Here is an 11,107-nt window from a genome sequence, read left to right as displayed (position 1 = left end):
ACAGTGCCTTGCAAAATCATTCACCCCCTTGGCGTTTTCCCTATTTTGTTGCATTACAACCTGTAATTGAAATTTATTTTTATTTGGATGTAATGGGCATACACAAAATAGTCCAAATTGGTGAAGTGAAATGAAGAAAATTACTTGTTTCAAAAAATTCTGAAAAATAAAAAACTGAAAAGTGGTGCGTACATATGTATTCACTCCCTTTGCTATGAAGCCTCTAAATAAGATCTGGTGCAACCAATTACCTTCAAAAGTCACATAATTAGTTAAATAAAGTCCACCTGTGTGCAATCTAAGTGTCACATGATCTGTCACATGATCTCAGTATATATACACACACCTGTTCTGAAAAGCCCCAGAGTCTGCAACACCAAGGGGCACCATGAAGGCCAAGGAGCTTTCCAAACAGGTCCGGGACAAAGTTGTGGAGAAGTACAGATCAGGGTTGGGTTATAAAAAAATATCCGAAACTTTGAACATCCCATGGAGCACCATTAAATGCATTATTAAAAAATTGAAAGAATATGGCACCACAACAAACCTGCCAAGAGAGGGCCACCCATCAAAACTCACAGACCAGGCAAGGAGGGCATTAATCAGAGAGGCAACAAAGAGACCAAAGATAACCCTGAAAGAGCTGCAAAGCGCCACAGTGGAGATTGGAGTATCTGTCCATAGGACCACTTTAAGCCGTACACTCCACAGAGCTGGGCTTTACGGAAGAGTGGCCAGAAAAAAAGCCGTTGTTTAAAGAAATAAGCAAACGTGTTTGGTGTTTGCCAAAAGGCATGTGGGAGACTCAAACATATTGAAGGTACTCTGGTCAGATGAGACTAAAATTGAGCTTTGGCCATCAAGGAAAATGCTATGTCTGGCGCAAACCCAACAAGGGTTTTTCAAAGGGTTCTCCTTTGGGGACAGCCGAAGAACCCTTTAGGTTCTAGATAGCACATTTTTCTTCTGAGAGTGTACACCCAAACCTCAGAGTCTAAAAATAGTGTGAAACAAACCAAACTTCATTATAATAAGTTCACAGTACCTCCTTCTAAGGGAGGTGGAGGAAACTGCAGCAGCAGTACTATAGGCTGTACAACAGGATAATACACACACCTTCAAGAGACTCAGAGAAGAAACACCAAAGAGCTAATTGATCATTAATCATGCCTGGTGAGTACTTTGTCAACATCTAGAAACCTATTGAAAATATAAAATCTATACCTATTTAAGGGGTAACACAACAATGATTTATGCTTGTGACATTTTAAGCATAAAAAAATGAACAAAAATTACTTGAAGTGCTGAATGGAGTTAAAGACAGCCGTTGGATTACCGTACTCATTGTGCTCTAAATTAAATACACTTTTGTTAATATACAATATAGTATGAATTATAGACTACTTACAGGGCACTCCAACCCTGTTCCTGGAGAGCTACCCTCCTTTAGGTTTTCAATCCAACCCCAGTTGTAACTAACCTGATTCAGTTTATCCACCAGCTAATTATTAGAATCAGGTGTGCTAGATCAGGATTGGAGTGAAAACCTACAGGACAGTAGCTCTCCAGGAACAGGGTTGGAGAGCCCTGGCTATGACTTTTCTATATTTCTTTGACTGTGCAGTGAACACCTATAAGCACCTGAAGGTGTCAGTGCAGCCCCATAATCTGTATAATCAGCCTGTATAATAAACTAAATATGCTTCTCTGCTAAAATCGGGGTAAAAGATTTATATTAATGTGAGTCTTATTCAGTACATTTAGTAGTCTACCAACCTGGCCAGCAGCCATGCCAGCTAAAATAGTTAGACAAACTAGCTACTCTAACCTGATTGAAAGCCTGAAATGGCTTCTTGGTAGCTAGTTACGAGGTTGGGAACCTATCTGGACTAGCTAAAGCCAACTTCATTAAATTGCTAGGTGCTAGTAGTATTACAGAGAAACAAACAAACAAAATTAACAAAAGAATTGCTCACATTTTTTATAAAACAGAACAAATCTGAGGGAAAGTGAAAGAGGGCACGTGCCCCTGTGCTGTCTATGGGCAAGACGCTTGTGTTTGTGTGTTTACTTGTTTGTTTGGTTGTTTGTTTGTTTTGATGAATATTCAGTACAATGATAATATTTCAAAGGAACAACTTAAAGGGGAAATGTGTGATTGTTTTTACATTTAAATTAATGATATATATATAACCATTGACTTGTAGAGAGTATATCATCGCTGACTTTTTTTTTGATCAGCGGTTGAACTATTTGATTAGTGACTTTTAGGGCATTTAACAAACATGATGCTGTTGTTCATTTTGCTGGTGTCTACCCTTGGCTTTTACAATGTTGGCGATACATTTAGAGCCCATTGCATTGTGAATGAGGAAATATACGATCGTTTCTCCCTCGAGTATTGTGAGAAACCCCACGCTTGCTCCGGAAATGCACATGAGAACTATGCACATTTCTCCCGAACAATATGGGAGAAATCGGACTCTTGCGCTTACATGTCAGGACTGTTCTCTTGATACTTAACCATGTCTCTGGACTTCACACATCTCCTAAAATATGTGGCATTAAAGACTCTGGTGACTATGGATTCTCGTTCAAGTGCTGTCTGTAACTCCAAATGTTGTAACCCTCGATCTAGACTTGCCATTATCTTGCTGCTMCTTTTGTCTGGAAATGTCCAGTCTAATCCAGGTCCTGACATTCTTACCCCCTATTAAGTAGTCAGTGGCCTGAAGTTTTTGCATATGAACGTAAGAAGTCTTCTGCCGAAGCTTGATTTTGTGAACATATGAATAAAAACTGCCGACCCGGATGTATTTGTGCTTTCTGAAACCTGGTTTAAAAAATCTATTACAGACAAAAATATTGGCATAAATGGTTACAATGTTTTTCGTTCAGATCGTAAATCTAAGGGTGGTGGTGTTGCTGTATATGTATAAGACAAGTTCTCGGTGGTCGTTCTGACTTCTGTTACTAAACATAAGCAATTTGAATATCTGTCTTTGAACCTAAACCTTGGCTCATCTTTAAATATTGTTGTATCTTGCTGTTATAGACCTCCATCTGCTACTGTTGGCTCTCTGCATTGTATTTTCAAATTGTTATCACAGAATGTCAATTCTGAGTTTGTCCTGATGGGTGATCTGAATCAGGACTGGCTAACATCTAGCTCTGGTCAACTTAAAATTCTGTGCAATACCTACAATCTCACTCAGATTGTCAACAGTGTAACTAGGCTGAATAAAAAATATCCTCTGAAGTCGTCTTTGATTGATTTGATCTTAACCAATACTCCTCATCGTTTTAATGCTTCTGGTAGTTTTGCAAAATGACATAAGTGATCACTGCTATTGCCTGTGTGAGAGATGGTAAAATTCCTAAGAAATCTCCACGTGTTATTACGAAAAGAAACTGGAAGCGGTTTGATATTCAAGGTTTTTTACATGATGTATCTAGCATTGAATGGAATAGAATGGAATTAATCACTGATGTTGAACTAGCCTTTTCTTACTTCCACAACACATTCCAGGATGTATGCAATAGGCATGCTCCTTTAAAAAAATTCAGGATTAAGGGCAGAGAGAACCCTTGGTTTACTAAGGAACTTACAAAAATCATAAGGGAACGAAATGCTATGTGGGCTAAAGCAAGAGGGACTGGTTTGGCAGATGATTGGATGGCTTTTAAACGTCTTCGAAATATGGGTGTGGCTATGATCCGTAAATTGAAAGCAGACCACTACCGAAATCTACTTCACAAAATTTAAATAATCCATCCAAATTTTGGCAAGTAGTGAAAGGTTTGGAGTAGAAGTCGACCGATTAATCGGAATGGCCGATTAATTAGGGCCGATTTCAAGTTTTCATAACAATCGGAAATCGGTATTTTTGGATGCCGATTTTGCCGATTTTATTATTTATTTATTTTAAATTTTTTACACCTTTATTTAACTAGGCAAGTCAGTTAAGAAACATTCTTATTTTCAATGACGGCCTAGGAACGGTGGGTTAACTGCCTTGTTCAGGGGAAGAACAACAGATTTTTACCTTGTCAGCTCAGGGATTCAATCTTGCAACCTTACGGTTAACTAGTCCAACGCTCTAACCACCTGCCTCACGAGGAGCCTGCCTGTTACGCGAATGCAGTAAGAAGCCAAGGTAAGTTGCTAGCTAGCATTAAACTTATCTTATAAAAATCAATCAATCATAATCACTAGTTATAACTACACATGGTTGATGATATTACTAGTTTATCTAGCGTGTCCTGTGTTGCATATAATCGATGCAGTGCGCATTCGCGAAAAAGGACTGTCGTTGCTCCAACGTGTACCTAACCATAAACATCAATGCCTTTCTTAAAATCAATACACAGAAGTATATATTTTTAAACCTGCATATTTAGCTAAAAGAAATCCATGTTAGCAGGCAATATCAGGTGAAATTGTGTCACTTCTCTTGCGTTCATTGCACGCAGAGTCAGGGTATATGCAACAGTTTGGGCCGCCTGGCTCATTGCGAACTAATTTGCCAGAATTTGATGTAATTATGACATAACATTGAAGGTTGTGCAATGTAACAGGAATATTTAGACTTATGGATGCCACCCGTTAGATAAAATACGGAACGGTTCCGTATTTCACTGAAAMAATAAATGTTTTGTTTTCGAAATGATAGTTTCCGGATTCGACCATATTAATGACCTAAGGCTTGTATTTCTGTGTGTTTTTATGTTATAATTAAGTCTATGATTTGATAGAGCAGTCTGACTGAGCGATGGTTGCACCAGCAGGCTCGTAAGTATTCATTCAAACAGTACTTTTGTGCGTTTTGCCAGCAGCTCTTCGCAATGCTTCAAGCATTGCACTGTTAATGACTTCAAGCCTATCAACTCCCGAGATTAGGCTGATGTAACCGATGTGAAATGGCTAGCTAGTTAGCGGGGTGAGCGCTAATAGCGTTTCAAACGTCACTCGCTCTGAGACTTGGAGTAGTTGTTCCCCTTGCTCTGCATGGGTAACACTGCTTCGAGGGTGGCTGTTGTCGATGTGTTCCTGGTTCGAGCCCAGGTAGCGGCGAGGAGAGGGATGGAAGCTATACTGTTACACTGGCAATACTAAAGTGCCTATAAGAACATCCAATAGTCAAAGGTATATGAAATACAAATCGTATAGAGAGAAATAGTCCTATAATTCCTATAATAACTACAACCTAACACTTCTTACCTGGGAATATTGAAGACTCATGTTAAAAGGAACCACCAGCGTTCTCATGTTCTGAGCAAGGAACTTAAACGTTAGCTTTCTTACATGGCACATATTGCACTTTTACTTTCTTCTCCAACACATTGTTTTTGCATTATTGAAACCAAATTGAACATGTTTCATTATTTATTTGAGGCTAAATTGATTTTATTAATGTATTATATTAAGTTAAAATAAGTGTTCATTCAGTATTGTTGTAATTGTCATTATTACAAATACATTTGAAAAAATCGGCCGATTAATCGTTTTTTTGGTCCTCCAATAATCGGTATCGGTATCGGCGTTGAAAAATTTGGAGTGCAGAAAAGATACACAGCTTCCTTAACAATTGTTGGTCGACACACAGATTGTAACTGAGAGAACCTCCATTCTGAAAGCCTTGAACCAGCATTTTTTAGATGCAGGCAGTTTATTTGAAAAGGTCAAAGGTATAATTGAGCCCCTTATAAATGTACCTGACACCCCTGTGCACTCCCTCACCGGCCTCTCCTGAAAGGTGGAGATCCCTCGCTACTTGACAACTATCAACCCATATCAAAATTGTCTGTACTGTCAAAGGTACTGGAGTCCTTAGTTAGTAGGCAGCTAAAGACCTACTTCCAAGAAAACCACATCTTAAATGGAATGCAATCAGGTTTTAGGTCTGGCCACAGCACTGTTTCAGCAACATTGAAGGTTTTAAATGACATCCACTGTGCTCTTGATAAGAAGTTACATTGTGTGTCTGTTTTTATTGATTTGTCGAAGGCTTTTGACACCGTGGACAATGCTGTGTTAGTACAAAGGTTAAAATGTTATGAAATTACTGGTCATGCTCTAGATAGGTAATTTATAAACCAATCAAATCGTACACAATGTGTAATGGTGGATGGTTGTAAATCTGAGTCCATAGAGGTGTGCTCAGGTGTTCCACAAGGTTCTATTTTGGGCCCACTGTTGTCCATTTTGTATATCAACAACATTGGGGATCTTATTGAAACAGTGGATGTTCATTTATATGCAGATGATACTGTTCTTTATTCAAGTGGTAGTAGTTTATCTTAACTTTTGAAAATGCCCAACGAGAATTTAACATCATACAACAGAATCTGTAWGATTTAAAGCTGATTCTAAATTCGGGTAAAACAAAATGCATGGTATTTTCAAATGCCAGGCATGTTACAAATCATGTCATTGCTACATTGGCTGTAGAGCAAGTTAAAGTGTACAAATATTTGGGTGTGTGGGTTGATGATAAGCTGAGCTTCACTGTGCATGTAGAGAACTTGATAAGGAAGCTCAAGCTGAAAATAAGATTTTATTACCGGCATAAGGCTTGTTTTTCATTTGAGGCCAGGAAGGAGCTCGTACGATGTTCATTACTGTCGGTTTTAGATTTTAGTGATGTTATATATATGCAGGCCTCAGCCACTACCCTGAGAGCACTTGATTCAGCATATCATGCAGCCCTCGGGTTCATTACAAATCAGAAATGTCTAGCACATCATTGTGATCTCTACAGCGCTGTTGGCTGGTCGTCATTGACCTTGCGTAGGCTTGAACACTGGTATACACTGATTTATAAGGCCATATTGGGTCAAATGCCATTTTATCTCTGTTCTTTTTTAGTCAGGTCAGTAAATAAATATCAATTACGGTCCCATTCTGATTTGCTTCTAACAGTACCAAAACTTTGAACAGGTCATGGTAGAAATAGTTTTAGTTACTTAGCACCGTGGTCCTGGAATTGTCTCCTGAACATTTTAAAATGTGATGATCTAGTTTCGTTGGTGGAGTTTAAACACTTGATCGATGTATATATCATAGACGAGTGTAATTGTTTTTAGGCCAGCTGTTTTTAGTCAAGATGTTTGTGTTTTTAATGTAATGTGTAATTGTTGTACCGTATGTGTGTTTATAGTTATGTTTAATGTTGTGTTAGTGTATCTAAGTTTTGTTTAATGTTGTGTTAGTGTATCTAAGTTTTGTTTAATGTTGTGTTAGTGTATCTAAGTTTTGTTTAATGTTGTGTTAGTGTATCTAAGTTTTGTCTGAAACTTTGTTCCCCTTGCTGCTATTGGACCAGGTCTCTCTTGGAAAAGAGATATTATCTCAATGAGAAAAAAACCTGTATAAATAAAGATAAAATAAATGTAAAACATATCTTATCATTCATATAAACTGTTGTACGCCAACAGAAATGTAAAATATAAGATTGTTTCACTCCATTGTTTGTAAACAAACACTGTATAGCTTAAAAACTATCGTGTTGATCTCATGGATGGTCAGTCTTTGCATCCATAGCTACAGTATGTATATGAATATGGAGCCAACAAGGTTATACATCTGTCGCAGTGCCCTTGAGCAAGACACTTAACCCCAATGTTGACCCTGGCCGTGACCCCACTCCTGCATGTGTCTCAGGGGGAGTTAGGATATGCAAGAAACACATTTCCATTACAAACTTGAACAAGTAAAAAATTATTATTAGAATTAGTGGTTCCATTTCTCCAGCCCCATCCCTCAGCTGTTTAACCAAACAGTGGCGGGGTGGCTCCTTTTTAATTGTTTGAACTGCAGATTGCCACGTTGACTATTCAGGTTGATTTTGAATGAAAGCACACCACCTTGACTAATAACAATACTATTTCTGTCTTTCTACAGACAAGGAAATGGAGCCAATAACAGACTATAACTATTCCTCCTACTACGATGATACAGAAGGGTTATATAGATCAGAGCCATGCAACAATGCCAATGTGAAGGAGTTTGGACGGGTGTTTCTGCCTACACTCTACAGCCTGGTCTTCATCGTGGGCTTCATCGGTAACGGCCTGGTTGTCTGTGTCCTGGTGAAGTTTAGGAGTATCAGAAGCATGACAGACCTCTGTCTCTTCAACCTGGCTCTGTCTGACCTTTTCTTCATCATCTCCCTGCCTTTCTGGTCCCACTACGCCACTGCAGCCGAGTGGCTCCTGGGGGACTTTATGTGCCGACTGGTAACCGGACTGTACATGCTTGGGTTTTATGGCAGCATCTTCTTCATGGTGATCTTGACAGTGGATCGCTATGTGGTCATAGTCCACGCTCACAAAATGGCCAGGCTCAGATCAGTCAGAGTAGGGGTCACTCTGTCTCTGTTCATGTGGGCTCTCAGTCTCTGTGCCTCTCTGCCTACAATCATCTTCACAAAAGTAAATAATGAGTCCGGGCTTACAACATGTAAACCAGAGTATCCAGAGGGTAGCATGTGGCGCCAGTTTTCTTATTTAGAGATGAATGTCTTGGGTCTACTTCTCCCTCTCTCCGTCATGGTGATCTGCTATTCCAGAATCGTTCCGATGTTAGTCAATATCAAAACCACCAAAAAGCACAAAGCCATCAAACTGATAATCATCATACTAGTGGTCTTTTTCTGCTTTTGGACCCCATACAATGTGGTCATTCTCCTGCGTTATCTGGAGACCCAGAGCTATTTTGGGGACTGTACAACTCACACGAACATAGATCTGGCAATGCAGTGGACAGAGGTGCTAGCGTTCACACACTGTTGTTTGAATCCGATCATCTACGCCTTTGCAGGGCAGAAATTCATGAGTCTTGTCCTGAAGTTACTAAGAAAATGGATGCCAATGTGCTTTGCCAGGCCTCATGTTAGTGGGTTGTCTGAACGAAATATCTCAGTCTATTCCAGGACTTCTGAAATATCATCTACAAAACTGCTGTAGTTTGACTTGTATGCAGACACAATTCGAATATAAAAACTCTGAGAAGGGAAAAGACAGTAAAAGATGTAAGGAAAAGGGGGATTTCTTTGAAAGTGTGGCACTCAGCAACCCTAGCTGTGAATCTATGCTTACAGTAGATACTGTAGATATCAGTTGCTCTTTTGTATCTTAACATGCTCCAATTCCTTTGTTGATAGATCCCTTTAAAGAGTGTTAGTTGTGTCCTCATGTGGTATTGTGTGAAGTGKGAAAAAAGTAAAGAAATTGACATTATGTACAGTGCATTCGAAAGTATTCAGACCCCTTCCCTTTTTCCAAATGTTGTTACGTCACAGCCTTATTCTAAAATTGATTAAATTAAATGTTTTTAACATCAACACCTCATCAATCTACACACAAAACCCAATAACGACGAAGTGAAAATAGGTATTTCGACATTTTTGCTAATTTATTAAAAATAAAAACAGAAATACCTTATTTACACAAGTATTCAGACCCTTTGCTATGAAACTTGAAATTGAGCTCAGGTGCATCCTGTTTCCATTGATCATCCTTGAGATGTTTCTACAACTTGATTGGAGTCCACCTGTGGTAAATTACATTGCTACGACATGATTTGGAAAGGCACAAACCTGTCTCTGTAAGATCCCACAGTTGACAGTGCATGTCAGAGCAAAAACCAAGCCATGAGGTTGGACAGGATTGTGTCGAGGCAGAGATCTGGAACATTTCTGCAGCATTGAAGAACTTTGGAAACACCAAGACTCTTCCTAGAGATGGCCGCCTGGCCAAACTGAGCAATCGAGGGAGAAGGGCCTTGGTCAGAGAGGTGACCAAGAACCTGATGGTCACTCTGACAGAGCTCCAGAGTTCCTCTGTGGAGATGGAAGAACCTTCCAGAAGGACAACCATCTCTGCAGCACTAAACCAATCAGGCCTTTATAGTAGAGTGGCCAAATGGAAGCCACTCCTCAGTAAAATGCACATGACAGTTTTCCACTTGGAGTTTTCCAAAAGGCACCTAAAGGACTCTCAGTCCATGGGAAACAAGATTCTCTGGTCTGATGAAACCAAGATTGAACTCTTTGGCCTGAATGCCAAGCGTCACGTCTGGAGGAAACCTGGCACCATCCCTACGGTGAAGCATGGTGGTGGCGGTATCATGCTGTGGGGATGTTTTTCAGCGGCAGGGACTGGGAGACTAGTCAGGATCGAGGGAAAGATCAACGGAGTACAGAGAGATCCTTAATGAAAACCGTCTCCAGAGTGCTCAGGACCTCATACTGAGGTGAAGGTTCACCTTCCAACAGGACAACAACCCTAAGCACACAGCCAAGAAAATGCTGGAGTGGCTTCAGGACAAGTTTCTGAATGTCCCTGAGTGACCCAGCCAGCGCCCGGACTTGAACCCGATCTAAAATCTCTGGAGAGACCTGAAAATAGCTGTGCAGCAACGCTCCCTATCCAACCTGACAGAGTTTGAGAGGATCTGCAGAGAAGAATGGGAGAAACTCCCCAAATACAGGTGTGCCAAGCATCATACCCAAGAAGACTCGAGGCTGTAATCGCTGCCAAAGGTGCTTCAACAAAGTACTGAGTAAAGGGTCTGAATACTTATGTAAATGTGATATTTCCGTTTTTTGTTTTTTTCAATTTGCAATAAAAAACTGTTTTTACTTTTTCATTATGCGGTATTGTGTGTAGATTGATGAGGGGAAAACTATTGAATCAATTTTAGAAGAAGGCTGTAATGTAACAAAACGTGGAAAAAGTCAAGGTGTCTGAATACTTTCCGAATGCGCTGTACATATAGTTATATTTGTTAAAAATGTAAAGATTGATTCACCTTTTTTCTTCCATTTTTGAGTTTGTATGTTATAGCTTTTTTCTTCTAAGAATGTGACAGAAACCTGACTGGGGCGTTTGCTTTTTAACAAGCTAACCACAAAGCTATGCTGTGTTTTTTTGAGGGGGACTAATAAATGTCACAACACTGCTGTCTGTTTAAAAAAAAAAACCAAATAAAAAAGCTGAGACTGCTGTTTTGTAAATAGACAACACACTAGGATGTGGCATGAAACTTATATACATGACTGGCTAGGATTTGTGATTACCTTGTCTTAATTTTTACCTTGTCTTC

At 39.5% G+C, this 11,107-nt stretch overlaps 1 protein-coding gene across 1 annotated transcript; it reads left to right on the top strand.

Moving 5' to 3' along the window:
* Positions 1-1,096: 1,096 nt before the first annotated feature.
* On the top strand, positions 1,097-11,051 carry LOC111964969 (C-C chemokine receptor type 5-like). Its single transcript, XM_023988870.2, has 2 exons — positions 1,097-1,173; positions 7,904-11,051. Exons 1-2 carry the CDS (start codon positions 1,167-1,169, stop codon positions 8,965-8,967), a joined length of 1,071 nt encoding a protein of 356 aa, XP_023844638.1. The 5' UTR covers positions 1,097-1,166; the 3' UTR covers positions 8,968-11,051.
* Positions 11,052-11,107: the final 56 nt, after the last annotated feature.

The sequence above is a fragment of the Salvelinus sp. IW2-2015 genome, linkage group LG6.1, assembly GCF_002910315.2.
Source record: "Salvelinus sp. IW2-2015 linkage group LG6.1, ASM291031v2, whole genome shotgun sequence".
Lineage (NCBI taxonomy): Eukaryota > Metazoa > Chordata > Actinopteri > Salmoniformes > Salmonidae > Salvelinus > Salvelinus sp. IW2-2015.
This window is presented reverse-complemented; position numbering and strand designations above follow the sequence as displayed.